The sequence below is a fragment of the Bombina bombina genome, chromosome 6 (genome assembly GCF_027579735.1).
Source record: "Bombina bombina isolate aBomBom1 chromosome 6, aBomBom1.pri, whole genome shotgun sequence".
Taxonomy (NCBI): Eukaryota; Metazoa; Chordata; class Amphibia; order Anura; family Bombinatoridae; genus Bombina; species Bombina bombina.
This window is the reverse complement of record NC_069504.1, coordinates 1,063,251,681-1,063,276,164: the sequence shown is the minus strand read 5'-3', so window position 1 is coordinate 1,063,276,164 and position 24,484 is coordinate 1,063,251,681. Positions and strand designations below refer to the sequence as shown.

The 24,484-nt window shown below is 42.1% G+C and overlaps 1 protein-coding gene across 2 annotated transcripts in view; it reads left to right on the top strand.

Annotated features, from left to right (window-relative positions):
* The window catches only part of LOC128664166 (protein mono-ADP-ribosyltransferase PARP12), a 380,066-nt gene that overhangs the window by 177,526 nt on the left and 178,056 nt on the right, over positions 1-24,484 (top strand). For both annotated transcript variants that reach the window (XM_053718923.1, XM_053718922.1), the window contains exon 8: positions 12,220-12,382. In XM_053718923.1, the coding sequence (XP_053574898.1) occupies positions 12,220-12,382 (163 nt within the window). The remainder of the gene's footprint in view (positions 1-12,219; positions 12,383-24,484) is intronic.

Below are 24,484 nucleotides of genomic sequence, written 5' to 3'. Positions count from 1 at the left end.
ACTCTTCCCGTACAGAAGAAAATAAAATTATCAGGTAAGCATAATTTAAGTTTTTCTCTCTTTTGGAATAAAGGGAATCAGATTATTAAAATATCACAAAGCTGCATGAGGGTTTTTCAATGTTTTTCTTTTTTTGTGAGGTTTTCCTGAGCCTTTATGGTATTGCTGCCATCTGGTGGCAACTCAGTAAATGATCATCACATTTAAAAATATTATGTGTTTTCATTCTGCATTATACCTCTTCATTTAGGAGATTAATGCGCTGTGGGTGTCAGGTAGAATCTTTTCTGTCAATGTACCCTCTATGCACTATTATTATTTCATAGTACATTTATTAATACTTAATTTGTTAGTCTGTCTGGTATAAGAATCCAGGTATAATATCCTTCATATTGAAGGGATTGTTGTAAAGATATATGTTTTCATGTATCATAATTTACCTCATTTTGAGTTTATAATTGCTGTATCTGTGACATGTTTGGCGTCATGTCTCATATTCAATGTTTTTACTTACATATTACATTTCTTTCTATGTTTAATATAGAAATATTTTTTATATCCTATGTTTCCTTAAGGACTTTTCCTTTTTAGGGGGTCCTGGTCTGACGGAATCTTTTCTGGGAGGAAAAGGATTTTTCAGTCTTAGGATAGAGGACCCTACTCCCAGCTGATGAGTGGCAAATTTTCATGAAACAGCTATCTTGGGACTGATATGAATCTCTGTTCTAACCCTTCCTAAGCTTAAGAGCTAATATGCAGAGATGCTAAGTGCTGACTAAAGCTGACTAAGTACGAGTGTTAGCACAGTTGCCTAAAGATTAAGGCACTAGCTTCCTAAGAGAGGAATTGTCTGTTGATGTCCCATCTGGGGTGCCTTTTAAGGTTGTCTGACCCCTATTTATTGTTCTTTCGCATCGTAAAAGGACAAAGCCTTCCTCCTCTTCCAAATCAACCTTGGAATAAAGGGAATCAATCCAAGAAACCTTCCTCTGAGTTTATGTCAGCAGGAACAGAGTCAAGGTTTCTATTCCAACCTCTTTGTGGTTCCCAAGAAAGAGGGAACTTTTCGTTCCAGTTTGGACCTCAAGTGTCTCAACAATGTTTTCTAGGTTCTGTCCTTCATGAGGGAGACTATAAGTTCCTTTCTACCCTTAGTTCGAAGGGTCAGTCTATGTCTACCATAGACCTGAAGGATGCATATTTTCATGTTCTCTCTCAGGGAACATCTCCAATTCCTGCAGTTTGTTTCACTTGTAAGGTGTATCCAGTCCACGGATCATCCATTACTTGTGGGATATTCTCCTTCCCAACAGGAAGCTGCAAGAGGATCACCCACAGCAGAGCTGTCTATATAGCTCCTCCCCTAACTGCCACTACCAGTCATTCTCTTGCAGCTCTCGACAACATAGGAAGTAGCTAGAGATGTGGTGAATTTATGTAGTTTATCTTCAATCAAAAGTTTATTATTTTCAAATGGTACCGGAGTTGTACTGTTTTAGCCTCAGGCAGAAAGTTGAAGAAGAGTCTGCCTGTGGTTTTTGATGATCTTAGCAGGTTGTAACTAAGATCCATTGCTGTTCTCACACATAACTGAAGAGATGAGGTAACTTCAGCTGGGGGAATGGCGTGCAGGATATCCTGCTATGAGGTATGTGCAGTTTAAATTTTTCTAGAGAAATGAATATGCTAGAAAATGCTGTTAATACCGGATTTATTTAAGGTAAGCCTGATTACAGTGATTTAATAACGACTAGTATCATGCTTGCTGTAAAAGGTAATATTCTTATTACTTTCTCACATTACTGAAAATAAGATAACGTTTCCTGGAAGTGTTTAAACGTTTTTTTCTACATATTGGTGATAAAACTTTATTGGGGCCCAGTTTTTTCCACATGGCTGGCTAGATTTTGCCTAGGGATAGTTTTTTATGGCCCTCTCACTGTGAGTACAGGTTGGGAGGGGCCTAATTTCAGGCCTAAATCGTGCAGTAGTTTTTGCAGCTTGAGACTTCCAGCTTCCCTGAAGGAGTCCCCTGAACACTTAGGACCTCTACAAAGGGTTTTTGTGCCTTCAAAAGTCGTTGTATGGGCAGGTAGGGCCATAGCAGAGCTGTGGCAGTTTGTTGTGACTGTTAAAAAACGTTTATACGTTTTTTTTTTTATCCGGTTTTGAAACTAAGGGGTCAATCATCCATTTGCAAGTGGGTGCAATGCTCTGTTAGTCTATTATACACACTGTAAAAATTTCGTAAGATTTACTGCTTTTTATCACTGTTTTTCAATTTCTGACAAAATTTGTTTCTCTTAAAGGCACAGTACCGTTTTTATTTTTTGCTTGTTTACATTTATCAAAGTGTTTTCCAAGCTTGCTGGTCTCATTGCTAGTCTGTTTAAACATGTCTGACATAGAGGAAACTCCTTGTTCATTATGTTTTGAAGCCATTGTGGAACCTCCTCTTAGAATGTGTACCAAATGTACTGATTTTACTTTAAGTTATAAAGATCATATTCTGTCTTTAAAAGATTTATCACCAGAGGAAATTGACAAGGGGGAAGTTATGCCGACTAACTCACCCCACGTGTCAGAACCTTTGACTCCCGCTCAAGTGGCGCCAAGTACATATAGCGCGCCCATGGCGTTTACTTTACAAGACATGGCGGCAGTTATGGATCATACCCTTACAGCGGTATTGTCCAAACTACCAGGGTTACAAGGAAAGCGAGACAGCTCTGGGACTAGAAAAAATACAGAGCTCTCTGACGCTTTAGTAGCTATGTCTGATATCCCCTTACAATATGCAGAAGCTGAGGCAGGAGAGCTTCTTTCTGTGGGTGATTTTTCTGACTCAGGGAAGATGCTTCAACCTGATTCTGATATGTCTACATTTAAATTTAAGCTTGAACACCTCCGCGTGTTGCTCAGGGAGGTTTTAGCTACTCTGGATGACTGTGACACCATTATAGTGCCAGAGAAATTGTGTAGATTGGATAAATACTATGCAGTGCCTGTTTACACTGATGTTTTTCCAATACCTAAAAGGTTTTCAGAAATTATTACTAAGGAATGGGATAGACCAGGTGTACCGTCCTCTCCCCCTCCTATTTTTAAGAAAATGTTTCCAATAGATGCCGCTACACGGGACTTATGGAAAACGGTCCCTAAGGTGGAGGGAGCAGTTTCTACCCTAGCTAAGCGTACAACTATTCCCGTCGAGGACAGTTGTGCTTTCCTAGATCCAATGGATAAAAAGTTAGAGGGTTACCTTAAGAAAATGTTTATTCAACAAGGTTTTATTCTCCAGCCTCTTGCATGCATTGCCCCGGTCACTGCTGCTGCGGCCTTCTGGTTTGAGTCTCTGGAAGAGGCCTTACAGGTAGAAACTCCATTGGATGATATACTTGACAAGCTTAAAGCGCTTAAGCTAGCCAATTAATTTGTTTCTGACGCCGTTGTTCATTTAACCAAACTAACGGCTAAGAACTCAGGTTTTGCTATACAGGCGCGTAAGGTCAGGATTCCTTGGATATTATCTTTTCTCCAAGAAGGATTGGAGAAGGGTTTGTCAGCTAGTTCCTTAAAAGGACAGATTTCTGCTCTGTCTATTCTTTTGCACAAACGTCTGGCTGAGGTTCCAGACCTGCAGGCGTTTTGTCAGGCTTTAGTCAGAATCAAGCCTGTGTTTAAACCTGTTGCTCCACCTTGGAGTTTAAATTTAGTTCTTAAGGTTCTTCAAGGGTTTCCGTTTGAACCTTTGCATTCCATAGATATTAAGCTCTTATCCTGGAAGGTTCTGTTTTTAGTAGCTATCTCCTCGGCTCGAAGAGTTTTACAATGTGATTCCCCTTATCTAATTTTTCATGCAGATAAGGTAGTGTTACGTACCAAACCTGGTTTTTTACCTAAGGTGGTATCTAATAAAAATATCAATCAGGAGATTGTTGTACCGTCACTGTGTCCTAATCCTTCTTCAAAGAAGGAACGTTTTTTACACAATCTTGACGTGGTTCGTGCTTTAAAGTTTTATTTACAAGCTACTAAAGATTTTCGTCAAACATCTGCATTGTTTGTTGTCTACTCTGGACAGAGGAGAGGCCAAAAGGCTTCGGCAACCTCTCTTTCTTTTTGGCTAAGGAGTATGATACGCTTAGCTTATGAGACTGCTGGCCAGCAGCCTCCTGAAAGGATTACAGCTCATTCTACTAGAGCGGTAGCTTCCACATGGGCTTTTAAAAATGAGGCTTCTGTTGAACAGATTTGTAAGGCGGCGACGTGGTCTTTGCTTCATACTTTTTCAAAGTTCTATAAATTTGATACTTTTGCTTCTTCGGAGGCTATTTTTGAGAGAAAGGTCTTGCAGGCAGTGGTGCCTTCCGTTTAAGCGCCTGCCTTGTCCCTCCCTTCATCCGTGTCCTATAGCTTTGGTATTGGTATCCCACAAGTAATGGATGATCCGTGGACTGGATACACCTTACAAGAGAAAACATAATTTATGCTTACCTGATAAATTTATTTCTCTTGTGGTGTATCCAGTCCACGGCCCGCCCTGTCATTTTAAGGCAGGTGTTTTTTATTTTTAAACTACAGTCACCACTGCACCCTATAGTTTGTCCTTTCTCTTGCTTGTCTTCGGTCGAATGACTGGTAGTGGCAGTTAGGGGAGGAGCTATATAGACAGCTCTGCTGTGGGTGATCCTCTTGCAGCTTCCTGTTGGGAAGGAGAATATCCCACAAGTAATGGGTGATCCGTGGACTGGATACACCACAAGATAAATAAATTTATCAGGTAAGCATAAATTTTGTTTTTTCTAGAGAGATGATAAGGTCTAGAAAATGCTGACAGTGCCTGGTATATTTAAGGTAAGCCTGATACAGTGATTTAACAACAACTGGGATCATGCTTGCAAAAAGGGATAATATTCATGTTAAAACCTATATTACTTAGTGTAAAAACGTTTGCATGATTTATAAATAAAAACGTTTTTTTCTCTGAGGGTGATAAATCTTTATTTGGGGCCTAATTTCCACATGGCTTGTTAGATTACTCCTAGGAGTACTAGTTTTTTAAGGCCCTCTGACTTTGAGTGCATGGTGGGAGGGGCCTATTTTCGTTTTCAGTCTGAGACATCCAGCTTCCCTGAAGGAGTCCTCTGGCTTATAGGACCTCTATAGAGGGTTTTGTTCCTGCAAAAATCGTTTTTAAGGGCAGGTAGGAGCCAAAGCAGGGCTGTGGCAGTGTGTTTGACTGTTTGTTAACAGGTTTTAAGTTTTTCTAATTCGTTTTTGGGCCTGAGGGTTAATCATCCATTTGCAAGTGGGTGCAATGCTTCTTTAGTCCCTTATACACACTGTAAAAATTTCGTAGAGTTTACTACTTTTTTTCACTGTTTTACAGTTTATGTGGTAGTTTTTTTCTCTTAAAGGCACAGTACCATTTTTTATTATTGCTTTTTCACATTTATTAAAGTATTTTCCAAGCTTGCTGGTCTCATTACTAGTCTGTTAAACATGTCTGACATAGAGGAAACTCCTTGTTCATTATGTTTAGAAGCCATTGTGGAACCCCCTCTAGAATGTGTACCAAATGCACTGACCTTTCTATAAGTTATAAAGACCATATTATGGCTTTTAAAGATTTATCACCAGAGGTTTCTGAGACTGACAAAAAGGGAGGTTATGCCATCTAGCTCTCCCCACGTGTCAGAACCTATAACTCCCGCTCAAGGGACGCCAAGTACATCTAGCGCGTCCAATGCGTTTACTTTACAAGACATGGCGGCAGTTATGAATCATACCCTCACTGAGATATTGTCCAAACTGCCAGGGTTACAAGGAAAGCGAGACAGCTCTGGGGCTAGAACAAATACAGAGCTCTCTGACGCTTTAGTAGCTATGTCTGATATACCCTCACAATGTGCAGAAGTTGAAGCAGGAGAGCTTCTATCGGTGGGTGACTTCTCTGATTCAGGGAAGGCGTTACTTCAGTCTGACTCTGAAATGACAGAATTTAAATTTAAGCTTGAACACCTCCGCGTGTTGCTCAGGGAGGTTTTAGCGACTCTGGATGACTGTGACATCATTGTAGTCCCAGAGAAATTGTGTAAAATGGACAAATACTTTGCAGTGCCTGTTTACACTGATGTTTTTCCAATCCCTAAGAGGTTTTCAGAATTTATTACTAAGGAATGGGATAGACCAGGTGTGCCGTTCTCTCCCCCTCCTGCTTTTAAGAAAATGTTTCCTATAGATGCTGCTACACGGGACTTGTGGCAGACAGTCCCTAAGGTGGAGGGAGCAGTCTCTACCCTAGCTAAGCGTACAACTATTCCTGTCGAGGACAGTTGTGCTTTCCTAGATCCTATGGATAAGAAATTAGAGGGTTTCCTTAAGAAAATCTTTATACAACAAAGTTTTATTCTCCAGCCTCTTGCATGCATTGCCCCAGTCTCTGCTGCAGCGGCTTTCTGGTTCGAGTCTCTGGAGGAGGCTTTACAGGTAGAGACCCCGTTGGATGATATCCTTGACAGGCTTAAAGCTCTTAAGTTAGCCCATTCATTTATTTCTGACGCCGTTTTTCATTTAACCAAGCTAACGCCTAAAAATTCAGGTTTTGCCATTCAGGCACGTAGGGCGCTATGGCTTAAATCCTGGTCAGCTGATGTCACTTCAAAGTCTAAACTTCTCAAGATCCCCTTCAAAGGGCAGACCCTATTTGGGCCTGGACTGAAGGAGATCATTTCTGATATTACTGGAGGAAAAGGCCACGCCCTTCCCCAGGATAGGTCGAACAAGTTAAGGACCAAACAGACTAATTTTCGTTCCTTTCGAAACTTCAAGAGTGGCGCAGCTTCATCTTCCTCTTCTACAAAACAAGAGGGAAATTTTGCCCAGTCCAAGCTAGTCTGGAGACCTAACCAGGCTTGGAACAAGGGGAAACAGGCCAAAAAGCCTGCTGCTGTCTCTAAGACAGCATGAAGGAGTAGCCCCCGATCCGGGACCGGATCTAGTGGGGGGCAGACTTTCTCTCTTCACCCAGGCTTGGGCAAGAGACGTCCAGGATCCCTGGGCTCTGGAGATTGTTTCCCAGGGATATCTTCTGGATTTCAAAGCTTCATCTCCAAAGGGGAGATTTCATCTCTCACAATTATCCGCAAGCCAGATACAGAGAGAGGCATTCTTACATTGCGTTCAAGACCTACTAGTTATCGGAGTGATCCACCCAGTTCCAAAGGAGGAACAGGGGCAGGGCTTCTATTCAAATCTGTTTATAGTTCCCAATAAAGAGGGAACTTTCAGACCAATCTTGGATCTCAAGATCCTAAACAAATTTCTCAGGGTCCCATCCTTCAAGATGGAGACTATTCGAACCATCCTACCTATGATCCAGGAGGGTCAATATATGACTACCGTGGATTTAAAGGATGCTTATCTACATATTCCGATACACAGGGATCATCATCAGTTTCTCAGGTTCGCCTTCCTAGACAGGCATTACCAGTTTGTGGCTCTTCCCTTTGGGTTAGCCACGGCACCAAGAATCTTTACGAAGGTTCTAGGGTCCCTTCTGACGGTTTTAAGACCGCGGGGTATAGCAGTAGCCCCTTACCTAGATGACATCCTGATACAGGCGTCAACTTTTCAAATCGCCAGGTCCCATACGGACATTGTTCTTGCATTCCTAAGGTCTCACGAGTGGAAGGTGAATGAAGGAAAGAGTTCTCTCTCACCTCTCACAAGAGTTTCCTTCCTAGCAACTCTGATAGATTCAGTAGAAATGAAGATTTATCTGACAGAGGTCAGGTTGTCAAAACTTCTAACTTCCTACCGTGCTCTTTATTCCATTTCTCGTCCGTCAGTGGCTCAGTGTATGTAGGTAATCGGATTAATGGTAGCGGCAATGGACATTGTTCCGTTTGCCCGCCTACATCTCAGACCACTGCAACTTTGCATGCTCAATCAGTGGAATGGGGATTACACAGATTTGTCCCCTCTACTAAATCTGGATCAAGAGACCAGGGATTCTCTTCTCTGGTGGCTATCTCGGGTCCATCTGTCCAAGGGAATGAGTTTCCGCAGGCCAGAATGGACTATAGTAACGACAGATGCCAGCCTTCTGGGCTGGGGTGCAGTCTGGAACTCCCTGAAGGGTCAGGGTTCGTGGACTCAGGAGGAGGCCCTCCTTCCGATAAACATTCTGGAACTAAGAGCGATATTCAATGCTCTTCAGGCTTGGCCTCAGCTAGCTGCGGTCAGGTTCATCAGATTTCAGTCGGACAACATCACGACTGTAGCCTATATCAACCATCAGGGGGGAACAAGGAGCCCCCTGGCAATGTTGGAGGTTTCAAAGATAATTCTATGGGCAGAGGTTCACTCTTGCCATCTCTCAGCTATCCATATCCCAGGAGTAGAGAACTGGGAGGCGGATTTTCTAAGTCGGCAGACTTTTCATCTGGGGGAGTGGGAGCTCCATCCGGAGGTATTTGTCCAGTTGATGCAACTTTGGGGCAAACCAGAACTGGATCTCATGGCGTCTCGTCAGAACGCCAAGCTTCCTTGTTACGGGTCCAGGTCCAGGGTTCCCAAGGCAGCGCTGATAAATGCTCTAGCAGCGCCCTGGTCCTTCAGCCTGGCTTATGTGTCTACACCGTTTCCTCTGCTCCCTCGTCTGATTGCCAAGATCAAGCAGGAGAGAGCTTTGGTGATCTTGATAGCCCCTGCGTGGCCACGCAGGACTTGGTATGCAGATCTGGTGGACATGTCATCCTTTCCACCATGGACTCTGCCGCTAAGACAGGACCTTCTACTTCAAGGTCCCTTCAAACATCCAAATCTAATTTCTCTACGTCTGACTGCTTGGAGATTGAACGCTTGATTCTATCAAAGCGTGGTTTTTCCGAATCGGTCATTGATACCTTAATTCAGGCTCGAAAGCCTGTCACCAGGAAAATCTATCATAAGATATGGTGTAAATATCTTCATTGGTGTGAATCCAAGGGTTACTCATGGAGTAAGGTCAGGATTCCTAGGATATTATCTTTTCTCCAAGAAGGATTGGAGAAGGGTTTGTCAGCTACTTCCTTAAAGGGACAGATTTCTGCTCTGTCTATTCTTTTGCAAAAACATCTGGCTGAGGTTCCAGACGTTCAGGCGTTTTGTCAGGCTTTAGTTAGAATCAAGCCTGTGTTTAAACCTGTTGCTCCGCCATAGAGTTTAAATTTAGTTCTTAAAGTTCTTCAAGGGGTTCCGTTTGAACCTTTGCATTCCATAGATATTAAGCTTTTATCTTGGAAAGTTCTGTTTTTAGTAGCTATCTCCTCGGCTCGAAGAGTTTCGGAGTTATCTGCTTTACAATGTGATTCTCCTTATCTGATTTTCCATGCAGATAAGGTAGTGTTACGTACCAAACCTGGGTTTCTTCCTAAGGTGGTATGTAATAAGAATATCAGTCAGGAGATTGTTGTTCCTTCACTATGTCCTAATCCTTCTTCAGCTGGACAGCAGCCTACTGAGAGAATTACGGCTCATTCCACTAGGGCTGTTTCCTCATTTTGGGCTTTTAAAAATGAAGCTTCTGTGAAACAGATTTGCAAAGCGGCAACATGGTCCTCTTTGCATACTTTTTCCAAATTCTACAAATTTTATACTTTTGTCTCGGCTGAGGCCTCTTTTGGGAGAAAGGTTATTCAAGAGGTGGTGCCTTCTGTTTAGGTCCTCCTGCCTTGTTCTCTCTCCCTTTTTCATTCTGTGTCCTCTAGCTTGGGTATGAGTTCCCAATAATAATTGGAATGACGTTGTGGACTCTCCGTGCCATAGGAAAGAAAACAAAATGTATGCTTACTTGATAAATTTATTTATTTCCGGGCATGAAGAGTCCACAATCCCGCCCTCTCTTTAATTATAATTCGGCAGGTTTTTTTTTTTGTAAACCTCAGGCACCTCTATACCTGTGTGTTTTTTTTTTCCATTTTCCTTCAGCTGAATGACTGGGGATTATGGGTAAGGGAAGTTACACTTAACAGCTTTGCTGGGGTGTTCTTTTCCTCCTCCTGCTGGCCAGGAGTTGAATATCCCACTAGTAATTGAAATGACGTCGTGGACTCTCCATGCCCGGAAAGAAATACATTTATCAGGTAAGCATACTTTTAAATAGTAGGCCATACAGAATTGTATTTCTTGTCTCTAAGGGCAGGTGAACACATTTTTAGACATTCCACAAACTAAAATAAAAATATGTACTACTGCACTATGTAAACAAAGGAGTAATTCTTCAAAAAAATTTAACGACGTAAACCAACATATACTCTTTCCAATGTTTTTATTTGGGATATGTACATAAAGGACAGAAACAAATCAGTTACTGAGACGTCTTTTGTGTCTTGCAAATTATATATAATATAGGTATACCTCTAACTTACAATGTTATTTACCAATTGATCTACAAAAAAAGTTAAGTTGTTGAATTTCCCAATATTTGAGTGTCCAAAAATTTAACTACGCCAAGAATCTTAAAGGGATAGAAAGGTCAAAATTGATATCTGCATTGGTGCATTTAAACTTGAATTATAAGCATTTTTTCTATGTACTTCTAGTAAAAGTTATGACTGTTTTTCTGTGGCATACGTACATATGCTATGAGGGCCTGTGCACCTGTATTCAAACACCACACGTTGTCAGAGAGTCAGCAATAGCATGTATGACACAAATTATATCTTCAGAAGTAATACACACCACTGCCAGTTCTCTGAGCAGGCATAGTGTCTGAATACTGATGCACAGGCCCTTACCGGATATGTGCATATGCTGCTCAAAAACTGTACTCATTTTTACTAGCAGCATTTCTGCTAATGGAAGTAGATTGCAAAAATGCTTCTATTTCAAATTTATATTTCATTTTTTACTTTTCTATCCCTTTAACAAACATATGTACAGTATTTGTAAGATCACAGTATCTGATACAAAACTAGAAATTGCTCTTATCTGAATTTACTGATGCAAGATAAACAAAAGAAGACAGCGCCTCATAGTGCAGATAAATTTCGTAAGCTTGGGTCACAAAAAGAGATGAACAGTAGTAGATATACTCACAAGAGTACTGGCACTCTTATTTAAAGAAGTGCGAATGGGCAGGCTGACATTCTAGAGCAGTCAGTACGCTGGAACAGATGGCATCCAAACTTCAAAGGCGCAGCTGTGGGCTCTCCTCCGCAAGCGGCTTCCACTTGGGGCTGATAATCGCCAAAGATATCCCAGAAGTAGTGAAAGCTGTTTTCGGGAGAAGAAACCCTTGCGAAAACAATAAGGTATAAACGAATAAAAAAGCCAAATGACAAAGCTTGTTAATATAAACTGAGAACAATTTATTTTGAGCTTAAGCTGTTTGTTCCAACAAAGCGCTGATCCAGACTATCCCCTTCTGCACGTGGAGGAGAGCCCACAGTTGTACCTTTGAAGTTTGGATGCCATCTGTTCCAGCGTACTGACTGCTGTAGAATGTCAGCCTGCCCATTCGCACTTCTTTAAATAAGAGTGCCAGTACTCTTGTGAGTATATCTACTACTGTTCATCTCTTTTTGTGACCCAAGCTTACGAAATTTATCTGCACTATGAGGCGCTGTCTTCTTTTGTTTATTTTTTAGTTACACTGTTTGATCACACAGCTCCAAGACCAGCAGCCTATTGCATCTATATATACTACTATTGTACTGGAGTTCTTATTCACCTTCCAAGACTCTTACTTGCTGAGACATCGCTCACTACCATTTTTTGGGACCTCTTATGATAAGCATTAATCACTTTTTTATATTTTATATAGATATTGAATTTATATGTTACCAAGTTTCATTTAAGGAAATAATTTTTTGTCTGATATTTGGTTATCATACCTTCACACTTTTTTGAATGGACTTTTGCTTTATTTTGTTTCTTTTCTATTTCATACTAAATCGCAGTTGTACTATTTTATAGAGGCAAATTCAGCTATTTTGGCTATTTAACTGGGATTTTGTTTTTTGGCGCACTCTAATACTACACTTTTGTTTAGTTTTTTTTCACTGATACAAGATGTTTGAAGGAGTAGGTACAATGTTCCTCTGTGATGAAAGATACATTTCACAGCCAGAAAGCAAATTGGTTCTTCTTTAATGATCTTATAGCAAACAGTTGACCAGCAATTGCATGTGTTGATTTGACTCCATTTTGAATCTTTCCTTGTTTCCGCAGAGGACACTTGGTTGATTTTCGGACAATGAAAAGTGGTACAAGTGAAGCTCGGCGACTTTCTACAGCATCATCAGTCACAAAACCCTCTCAGTATTCTCTTACCACAGAGTGGCTTTGGTATTGGAAGGATGAAACCGGGTCATGGATCCAGTACGGGGACATGGTGAGACAAGCATGTGCAGCTGCATTTTACACAGACACTGCTCTATATACAAATATTGCTCAGTTACAACTGCTTTATCTGCTTGTGAGAAGCACCTCTCATACATGCCGTCATATACTGTAGATATAGTGTGAGAAAGCCTAGTGAACGGAAGATATATCTGTAATGTTTTCCCTTCTGATTAAGTCCCAGGGGAATGTTGTGTGGATTATCTTGAGCAAATTTTACCTTATGTTCCTTTGGTCCCTGGTTGTATTTGGAGAGCAGGGTGGAGCAGTACTGTACTGTACGGTTTGTTAGGGAGGACATTTTAATTGGATGAGTCATAATAAGGAGATGAATACAAGAGTGACAAGATGGTTCCTTAGTCTACAACCCTTTAAAGGGACAGTATACTGTAAAATAGTTTTTACCTTAATGTGTTGCCAATTACTTTTTTTTACCAGTTGCAGAGTATAAAATGTATGAGATTTGCTTTTTAAGGTTTATTTGTGTATATGAATTAGCTGATTTTGTGTTTTGAAGCCACAACCTAATAAAATGGGTTGAGCTTGTAGGTATAATCAGATCTCATTACTTTATCACATTGTGTACATATACATTCTTCTTTAGCTTATATCTGTTCGTAAACAAAATACCAATATTTGGAGAGAACAATAGAAAATTAACATTTCTCCAACATTGGTGTGTCCGGTCCACGGCGTCATCCTTACTTGTGGGGAATATCTCTTCCCCAACAGGAAATGGCAAAGAGTCCCAGCAAAGCTGTCCATATAGTCCCTCCTAGGTTCCGCCCACCCCAGTCATTCTCTTTGCCGTTGCACAGGCAACATCTCCACGGAGATGGTTAAGAGTATGTGGTGTTTAGTTGTAGTTTTTTATTCTACTATCAAGAGTTTGTTATTTTAAAATAGTGCTGGTATGTACTATTTACTCTGAAACAGAAAAAGATGAAGAGTTCTGTTTGTGAGAGGAAGATGATTTTAGCAGACAGTAACTAAAATCGTTTGCTGTTTCCACATAGGACTGTTGAGATGAAGTAACTTCAGTTGGGGGAAACAGTTAGCAGACTTTTCTGCTTAAGGTATGACTAGCCATATTTCTAACAAGACTGTGTAATGCTGGAAGGGTGTCATTTCCCCTCATGGGGACCGGTAAGCCATTTTCTTAGTCTCAAACAGAATAAAGGGCTTAATATGGGCTATAAAACTGGTAGACACTTTTATGGGCAAATCGATTGCTTTATTTGGGCATTTTATACATTTTTATGCTTGTAATTCACACTTATAAGCTTGGGGAACGTTTTTTAACGTAAGGCACTGTGTTAGACGCCTTTCCAGTCAGGAAGGGCCTTCCCAGTTGTAGGCTGAGCCTCATTTTCGCGCCATTACTGCGCAGTTACTTTTGAGAGCAAGACATGCAGATGCATGTGTGAGGATCTGAAAGTAGTTGGAAAAGTTCCTAGAAGGCTTCATTTGGTATCGTATTCCCCCCTGGGTTTGGTAAAGTCGCAGCAAAGGCTGTAGCTGGGACTGTAGAGGGGTTAAAACTGTAACCGGCTCCGGTTTCTTTATTTTAAGGGTTAAAGCTCTGAAATTTGGCGTGCAATACTTTTAATGCTTTAAGACACTGTGGTGAAAATTTGGTAAATTTTGAACAATTCCTTCATACTTTTTCACATATTCAGTAATAAAGTGTGCACTGTTTAAAATTTAAAGAGACAGTAACGTTTTTGTTTTAAAACGGTTTTTGTACTTTATTGACAAGTTTAAGCCTGTTTAACATGTCTGTACCTTCAGATAAGCTATGTTCTATATGTATGAAAATCAATGTGTCTCCCCCTTCAAAATTGTGTGATAATTGTGCCATAGCGTCCAAACAAAGTAAGGACAGTACTGCCACAAATAGTAAAGTTGCCCAAGATGATTCATCAGATGAAGGGAGTAGACATAGTTCTACATCATCTCCTTCTGTGTCTATACCAGTTTTGCCCACGCAGGAGGCTCCTAGTACTTCTAGCGCGCCAATGCTTATTACTATGCAACAATTGACGGCTGTAATGGATAACTCCATAGCAAATATTTTATCCAAAATGCCTGCATATCAGAGAAAGCGCGATTGCTCTGTTTTAAACACTGAAGAGCAGGAGGGCGCTGATGATAATTGCTCTGTCATACCCTCACACCAATCTGAAGGGGCCATGAGGGAGGTTTTGTCAGATGGGGAAATTTCAGATTCAGGTAGAATTTCTCAACAGGCTGAACCTGATGTTGTGACATTTAAATTTAAATTAGAGCATCTCCGCGCACTGCTTAAGGAGGTGTTATCTACTCTGGATGATTGTGACAACCTGGTCATTCCAGAAAAATTATGCAAGATGGACAAGTTCCTAGAGGTTCCGGTGCACCCCGACGCTTTCCCTATACCCAAGCGGGTGGCGGACATAGTGAATAAGGAGTGGGAGAAGCCCGGCATACCTTTTGTCCCCCCTCCTATATTTAAGAAATTATTTCCTATGGTCGACCCCAGAAAGGACTTATGGCAGACAGTCCCTAAGGTCGAGGGGGCAGTTTCTACTCTAAACAAGCGCACTACTATCCCTATCGAGGATAATTGTGCTTTCAAAGATCCTATGGATAAAAAATTGGAGGGTTTGCTTAAAAAGATTTTTGTACAGCAAGGTTACCTCCTGCAACCCATTTCGTGCATTGTTCCTGTCACTACAGCAGCGTGGTTCTGGTTCGAGGAAGAGAGACTCCATATGAGGAGGTTATGGACAGAGTTCACGCACTCAAGTTGGCTAATTCTTTTATTTTAGATGCCGCTTTGCAATTAGCTAGATTAGCGGCGAAAAATTCAGGGTTTGCAATTGTGGCGCGCAGAGCGTTTTGGCTAAAGTCTTGGTCAGCGGATGTATCTTCCAAGACAAAATTGCTTAATATCCCCTTCAAGGGTAAGACTCTCTTTGGGCCAGAATTGAAAGAGATTAATTCAGACATCACTGGGGGAAAGGGCCACGCCCTCCCACAAGATAGGCCTTTCAAAGCCAAGAATAAGTCTAATTTTCGTTCCTTTCGCAATTTCAGGAACGGACCGGCCTCTAACTCTGCATCCTCTAAACAAGAGGGTAATGCTTCTCAAACCAAACCAGCCTGGAAACCGATGCAAGGCTGGAACAAGGGTAAGCAGGCCAAGAAGCCTGCTGCTGCTAACAAAACAGCATGAAGGAGTAGCCCCCGATCCGGGACCGGATCTAGTAGGGGGCAGACTCTCTCTCTTTGCTCAGGCTTGGGCAAGAGATGTTCAGGATCCCTGGACACTAGAAATAGTTTCTCAGGGTTATCTTCTGGAATTCAAGGAACTACCCCCAAGGGGAAGGTTCCACATGTCTCACTTATCCTCAAACCAAATAAAGAGACAGGCATTCTTACATTGTGTAGAAGACCTGTTAAAGATGGGAGTGATACACCCAGTTCCAAAGGCGGAACAAGGAATGGGATTTTACTCAAATCTGTTTGTAGTTCCCAAAAAAGAGGGAACTTTCAGACCAATTCTGGATTTAAAGATCCTAAACAAATTTCTCAGAGTACCATCGTTCAAAATGGAAACCATTCGAACGATTCTACCCACAATCCAGGAAGGTCAATTTATGACTAACGTGGATCTAAAGGATGCGTATCTACATATTCCTATCCACAAAGAACATCATCAGTTCCTAAGGTTCGCCTTTCTGGACAAACATTACCAGTTTGTGGCCCTCCCATTTGGGTTAGCCACTGCTCCAAGGATTTTCACAAAGGTACTCGGATCCCTTCTAGCGGTTCTAAGACCAAGGGGCATTGCAGTAGTACCGTACTTGGACGACATTCTAATACAAGCGTCGTCTCTTTCAAAGGCAAAGGCTCACACAGACATCGTTCTGGCCTTTCTCAGATCTCACGGATGGAAGGTGAACATAGAGAAAAGTTCCCTGTCTCCGTCGAGAAGAGTTCCCTTCTTGGGAACAATAATAGATTCTTTAGAAATGAGGATTTTCCTGACAGAAGTCAGAAAGTCAAAACTTCTAAACGCTTGTCAAGTTCTTCATTCTATTCCTCGTCCTTCCGTAGCTCAGTGCATGGAAGTAGTAGGGTTGATGGTTGCAGCAATGGACATAGTTCCTTTTGCGCGAATTCATCTAAGACCATTACAACTGTGCATGCTGAAACAGTGGAATGGGGACTATACAGACTTGTCTCCAGTGATTCAAGTAGATCAGAAGACCAGAGACTCACTCCGTTGGTGGCTAACCCTGGACCACCTGTCCCAGGGAATGAGCTTCCGCAGACCAGAGTGGGTCATCGTCACGACCGACGCCAGTCTAATGGGCTGGGGCGCGGTCTGGGAATCCCTGAAAGCTCAGGGACTATGGTCTCTGGAAGAGTCTCTTCTCCCGATAAACATTCTGGAACTGAGAGCGATATTCAATGCTCTCAGGGCTTGGCCTCAACTAGCAAAGGCCAGATTCATAAGATTCCAATCAGACAACATGACGACTGTTGCTTATATCAATCATCAGGGGGGAACAAGGAGTTCCCTGGTGATGAAAGAAGTGACCAAAATAATAAAATGGGCGGAGGATCACTCCTGCCACCTATCTGCGATCCACATCCCAGGTGTGGAAAACTGGGAGGCGGATTATCTGAGTCGTCAAACATTCCATCCGGGGGAGTGGGAACTCCACCCGGAGATCTTTGCCCAGTTGACTCAATTATGGGGCATTCCAGATATGGATCTGATGGCGTCTCGTCAGAACTTCAAGGTTCCTTGCTACGGGTCCAGATCCAGGGATCCCAAGGCGACTCTAGTGGATGCACTAGTAGTGCCTTGGACCTTCAACCTAGCCTATGTGTTTCCACCGTTTCCTCTCATTCCCAGGCTGGTAGCTTCGGTGATCTTGATAGCTCCTGCGTGGCCACGCAGGACTTGGTATGCAGACCTGGTGAATATGTCATCGGCTCCACCATGGAAGCTACCTTTGAGACAGGATCTTCTTGTACAGGGTCCATTCGAACATCCAAATCTGGTCTCCCTCCAGCTGACGGCTTGGAAATTGAACGCTTGATTCTATCAAAGCGTGGGTTTTCAGATTCTGTGATAGATACTCTAGTTCAAGCCAGAAAACCGGTAACTAGAAAAATTTACCATAAAATATGGAAAAGATATATCTGCTGGTGTGAATCCAAGGGATTCTTATGGAATAAGATCAAAATCCCTAAGATCCTTTCCTTTCTACAAGAGGGTTTGGATAAAGGATTATCAGCGAGTTCTCTAAAGGGACAGATTTCTGCTTTATCTGTCTTATTACACAAACGACTGGCAGCTGTGCCAGATGTTCAAGCATTTGTTCAGGCTCTGGTTAAGATCAAGCCTGTTTACAGACCTTTGACTCCTCCCTGGAGTTTAAATCTAGTTCTTTCAGTTCTTCAAGGGGTTCCGTTTGAACCTCTACATTCCATAGATATTAAGTTGTTATCTTGGAAAGTTTTGTTTTTGGTTGCTATTTCTTCTGCTAGAAGAGTTTCTGAGTTATCTGCTCTGCAGTGTTCTCCGCCCTATCTGGTGTTCCATGCAGATAAGGTTGTTTTGCGTACTAAGCCTGGTTTTCTTCCAAAGGTTGTTTCTAACAAAAATATTAACCAGGAGATACTACGTCTAAATTGTGTAACAAACGTTCCTTCTTTGTGTCCGAATCCAGTTTCAAAGAAGGAACGTTTGTTACACAATTTAGACGTAGTCCGTGCTCTAAAATTCTATTTAGAAGCTACAAAAGAGTTCAGACAAACTTCTTCTCTGTCGTCTATTCTGGTAAAAGGAGAGGTCAAAAAGCGACTTCTACCTCTCTTTCCTTTTGGCTTAAAAGCATCATCCGATTGGCTTACGAGACTGCCGGACGGCAGCCTCCTGAAAGAATCACAGCTCACTCCACTAGGGCTGTGGCTTCCACATGGGCCTTCAAGAACGAGGCTTCTGTTGATCAGATATGTAAGGCAGCGACTTGGTCTTCACTGCACACTTTTGCCAAATTTTACAAATTTGATACTTTTGCTTCTTCAGAGGCTATTTTTGGGAGAAAGGTTTTGCAAGCCGTGGTGCCTTCTGTTTAGGTAACCTGATTTGCTCCCTCCCTTCATCCGTGTCCTAAAGCTTTGGTATTGGTTCCCACAAGTAAGGATGACGCCGTGGACCGGACACACCAATGTTGGAGAAAACAGAATTTATGCTTACCTGATAAATTACTTTCTCCAACGGTGTGTCCGGTCCACGGCCCGCCCTGGTTTTTAAATCAGGTTTGATGAATTATTTTCTCTAACTACAGTCACCACGGCACCCTATAGTTTCTCCTGTTTTTTCCTCCTGTCCGTCGGTCGAATGACTGGGGTGGGCGGAGCCTAGGAGGGACTATATGGACAGCTTTGCTGGGACTCTTTGCCATTTCCTGTTGGGGAAGAGATATTCCCCACAAGTAAGGATGACGCCGTGGACCGGACACACCGTTGGAGAAAGTAATTTATCAGGTAAGCATAAATTCTGTTTTTATTACCTTCTCTTCTATACCCAACTGGGAGTATAATTGCTTCTGCTGGCTGTGTTTACACAGCTTATCTATAGCTTGGACCTAAGGCCAGACACTTTCAGAATAGGTGGGGATACCACAGGCTAAATAAACTATTTCCAACTATTTCCAATGCCAATATAAGGGTAAAGGAAATACTTGTAAACGATTTAATACACTCCATTTGGGAACACATTTTAAGGAGATAAATTTTTTTTTTAGTAAACTGTCCCTTTAATTTTACTGTGGCAATTTAGGGCAACATTGATATCCTTTGAATTCTTTAATGTCCATGGGTGTAACCTCAGGGAGGGGTGATGTGTGACAGCCTGGAACTATGTTTTCTATTACCGATCAAACCCTAGGGAAATGCAGTGTGTATGAGACTGGGCAAATTTTGAAATTGTGTTCTAAGTTATATCATAAAATTACTGATTTAGTTATATACTATTAGAAATACATTGATACAAAATTATGAAATTATTGGGATGTGTCCTGTATAATAGATTAAAGTGAATGTCAAGTTACTAATAGTGCCCCACTGCATTAAATAGACTTTTAAAAACTAACAAGGTTAGTTACTCCTTTTTTCCCATAGGGAGACTAAATACATACAGAGAGAAGTGCACTCACAGGAACGAACAACTGACTCAATACCATTGTTAGCCTGTTGTATGGCGATTTATCACCTGGGTGCAACTTTTTAGCCCAGTAATGTATTTAGTCTCCCTATGGGAAAAAGGGGCAACCAGACGTGGACTCCTTGCTCAGTGTGCTTAGAGGAATATGGCTACACCTCACTGACGAGGCCCAATGAAGGCCAAAACGATTGTCTGGGGTTGCTGTGTTCCTTGTTCAGAGAAGAATTGCCTGGTATTTCGGCGCTGGACTGACCGTAATAGGCGGGATCAGACTGATATACTACAGGAAAGTTCTACTTGTGAAAAGCATTACTGGGCTAAAAAGTTGCACCCAGGTGGTAAATCGCCATAGAACAGGCTAACAATGGTATTGAGCCGGTTGTTCGTTCCTGTGAGTGCACTTCTCTCTGTATGTATTTAGTCTCCCTATGGGAACAAGGGGTAACCAGACGTGGACTCCTTGCTCAGTGTGCTTAGAGGAATATGGCTACACCTCACTGACGAGGCCCAATGAAGGCCGAAACGATCGTCTGGGGTTGCTGTGTTCCTTGTTCAGAGAAGAATTGCCTGGTATTTCGGCGCTGGACTGACTGTAATAGGCGGGATCAGACTGATATACTACAGGAAAGTTCTACTTGTGAAAAGCATTACTGGGCTAAAAAGTTGCACCCAGGTGGTAAATCGCCATAGAACAGGCTAACAATGGTATTGAGCCGGTTGTTCGTTCCTGTGAGTGCACTTCTCTCTGTATGTATTTAGTCTCCCTATGGGAACAAGGGGCAACCAGACGTGGACTCCTTGCTCAGTGTGCTTAGAGGAATATGGCTACACCTCACTGACGAGGCCCAATGAAGGCCGAAACGATCGTCTGGGGTTGCTGTGTTCCTTGTTCAGAGAAGAATTGCCTGGTATTTTGGCGCTGGACTGACCGTAATAGGCGGGATCAGACTGATATACTACAGGAAAGTTCTACTCTGTGTAAAAGCATTACTGGGCTAAAAAGTTGCACCCAGGTGGTAAATCGCTATAGAACAGGCTAACAATGGTATTGAGCCAGTTGTTCGTTCCTGTGAGTGCACTTCTCTCTGTATGTATTTAGATCTATATTAGCATTCTACCCCGGTTAAAGGGACAGTCAAGTCAAAGTTAAGCTTTCATGGTTCAGGTAGGGCATGCAGTTTTAAACAACTTTTTAATTTACTTTTATCATCAAATTTGCTTTGTTCTCTTGGTATTCTTTGTTGAAAGCTAAACCTAGGTAGCCTTATTTGCTAATTTCTAAGTCCTTGAAGGCCGCCTCTTATCTCAGTGCATTTTTACAGTTAGACAGCGCTAGTTCATGTGCGCCTTATAGATACCATTGTGCTCACTCCCATGGAGTTATTTATGAGCCAGCACTGATTGGCTAAAATGCATGTCTGTAAAAAAAAATAATAAGTGAAATAAGGGGGCAGTCTGCAGAGGCTTAGATACAAGGTAATTTTTTTTCATGATTCAGATATTATTCCTCTTGAAAAAGCCCGTCCGCTCAAATGGGTGAAACGCGTTTAGGTGGCTCTTTGTATGAGCGATATACATCTTTGAGTTGTTCCAGTTATCACAGGTCGTAGGTAGGAAGTGGAGATTAAGATCATTATACCCCGCTGTTCCTGTGTGATCATCTTTAATTTTTACGTGCATGTTGATTTTATATATCTGGTGAGTGCATTACTTACCCTGTATCTATTTATCAGCTATTTGTTCAATAAATACTTCCTGAATCGAGGTTGCGCTTTTTTTGTCTTTTTGTCCTCTATTATATAATTTGCTTCGTTCTTAGGGGTGGAACTACCATTGCTGCAGATGCAGTGGCACCAGGTCCCAAGTGCTTGGGGGGCCCATAGCAGCCAGTCTATAGAAAAGGCGTGTGCAGAATGTGTACAATCCTAATTCAGGGGAGCCTTTTATTAGTGCAGGCACATTTATCTGTCTATCAATATTATTGCTTACTACTGAGTTACATTTGGGGGCCCAAACAAATGTTTGCACCAGCGCCCTCTGTTGGGTAGGTCCGCTACTGTTCGTTCTCTTGGTATCCTTTGTTAAAAAGCATACCTAAGTAGGCATAGAAGCAGAAATGCATTACTGGGAGCAAGCTGCTAATTGGTGGCTGCATATATATGCCTCTTGTGTTCAGATGTGTTCAACTACCTACCTGTAGTGCATTGCTGCTCCTTCAACAAAGCATATCAAAAGAATGAAGCAAATATGATAATAGAAGTAAATTGGAAAGTTGTTTAAAATAGTATGCTCTATCTGAATCATGAAAGAAAAACGTTGGGTTACATGTCTCTTTAACAGATGAAAAAAGGCCTTCTGGCATGGCCTATTCTTGTTCTCAACCTCATTGAGATACTGTGGCATGACCTCAAAAGAAATGTTCATACCAGGCATCCCAAGAATACTGCTAAAGTGAACTCTGAGTGGTCCACAATTTCTCCAGACTGTGCAAGTACAGGAAACCATGGTTGAGGCTATTGCTACTAAAGAAAAGTATTTAAGGGACACTCAAGTCAAAATAAACTTTTATAATTCAAATACAGTAGATAATGTAGTTTTAAGACACTTTCCAGTTTACTAACATTATCAAATTTATATTTCCATCTTAATATGGGAAGAGTCCACAGCTGCATTCCACCAGGAGGAGCCAAAGACACCCCAGCCAAAGGCGTAAATACCTCCCCCACTTCCTCATAACCCCAGTCATTCTTTGCCTTTCGTCACAGGAGGTTGGCAGAGAAGTGTTAGAAGATTTCGGAGTAGTCTCTTATGGAGGGTAGTACTCTTCGAGATGGTACTGGAGTTTTAAGTAGTCCTGTCAGTCTCTCAGTGAGAGCATGGATGAAGGTTAGAGTCCGGAGATGCAGGGAGAGTCTTTCTGCGAACCCATCCCGACTCAGATTAACAGCTCCATAAGCAATCAGCGTTGACGAGTTTCGCTGCCTGCTTTCTTAACTCAAGTCCATGTCAGAAGTGATGCTACTATCTGTCACACTTGAAGGGCCATGTTCCTGTTCCACGGCGTAGATTCTGGTAAGATTGTTTCATATTTTATATACATGTATGATAACGCAAGAAGACAGGGTCACAGTGTGACTCCTTTTATCTGTATAGAATCAAGGGTTAATATCTCCTTAGGGGGATTATTGAACAGGGATGAATAATCTTATATGTTTATTTGATTTTATGCTGCTTTTATGTGTGAGATGTTATGGGCTCATAGGCTGTTATGGAATATACAGGTTACACTTTCACTTTGAGAGCCAAGCAGCTTACAAGCTTGGAGCGCTTTCTCATAGCAGGGATGGTCCTGCATTGTGCACCATGTGATTCATTCCCTTTTTCCTGACCGGGAGTCATAAATCTCTGTACTGTCTGGGTCATAGGAGGTGGTGAGTGCCCCAGCCATTGGGGTATAAGGGTGGAGTTTTTTTTAATAAAATAAGATGTTTTATTTCTCTAGTTCTCCGGCTATAGCACTAGCAATGGAGGATTCTGTTACTTTAGAGGGCACTCCATCTATTCCTAATGAGTAATTCCTGTTTATATGATGAGGAGGCCTTAGTTCCGCCCTCTCAATTATGTTCCATACGCCTTGATAATGTGATAATATCAAACATGTTTGATACCACGGAGCTGTCCACCTCTGAGGAGTTGTCAGCCAGTGAGGTACGTACCCTACATTATTATATCTCTACACATGCAGTTTTCCCGTAGCATTGCTGATCCTCCATGTGGAGGGGGCCTTTTTTCACCAGACGTTACTGCGCAGTTCAGGCGGCGGTGTCTGCGGCCTTTAATGCTTTACCTCGTCCTGCTAAGCACAAGCAAAAGGTTACATATTGCACTCCCTTCCAGAGTACATCAGATAATTTATTGGATTTAACTGAGGGTTATCCGAGGAGGAAATTCTTTCTGAGACTTCACAGTATGAACAGTCTGGGTCGGAGTCTGCTGCCTCTAAACCTCCGGCTGCGGAGGAACCAGACTTTTGTTTAGGAATTTGCGCTTTCTTCTAAAGGACGTTTTTGGCAAATTCAGAGGTTCCAGAGGCCAAATTGCCTTATGAACTTTTAATTCCTAAATTGGATAGAGTTTGAGGACAGGGTGGTACCTTATCCTTCCCTGCTCCTGTTAAATGGCGAACATTATTAAGAAGGAATGGGACAGGATTGGATTCCTTTTCCCCCTCTTCTCCCTTTAACAAATTGTCCCCAGTCCTGGACTCTCAATGGAGTTGTGAGGTCCCGTCCCTAAATGGGATGGCGTTATCTTCACCCTTGCTAACCGTACTACTATCCCGCTTGAGGATAGTTCTTCGTTGGAAGAGCCTATGGATAAAAGATGGAAACTCTGTTAAGAAAGATGTTTCAACATACGAGATATTTGTTTCAACCGGCGGTGGCTGTTGCCGCGGTTACTGGAGAAACTACCTTCTGGTGTGACTCCTTATAGGATTTGATCGGGGTGGAGGATCCCCCCAATGTTACTCAGAAAGGATTTACAGCCTTGAGGGTTGTTAATTCTTTTCTCTGTGCTGCTATTAGGAAGTTTATTCGCTTGAATGCTATGGCTTCAGCTTTTTCTGTTCAGGCCCGTCAGGCTCTGGCTGAAGTCATGGTCTGCGGATATGACTTCTAAGTCTAAACTTCTTCCCTCCCTTTAAGGGAATGATTTTGTCTGGTCCAGGCCTGGACTCAATTATCTCCACGTCACTAGGGGCAAGGGTGCCCTCCTACCGCAAGAGTATATGAACTAATCTAAGGGACGATTTTCGTTCTGATAAAGCTCATGTCAGTAGTCCTCCGCTAAGCCAGAGCAAACCAA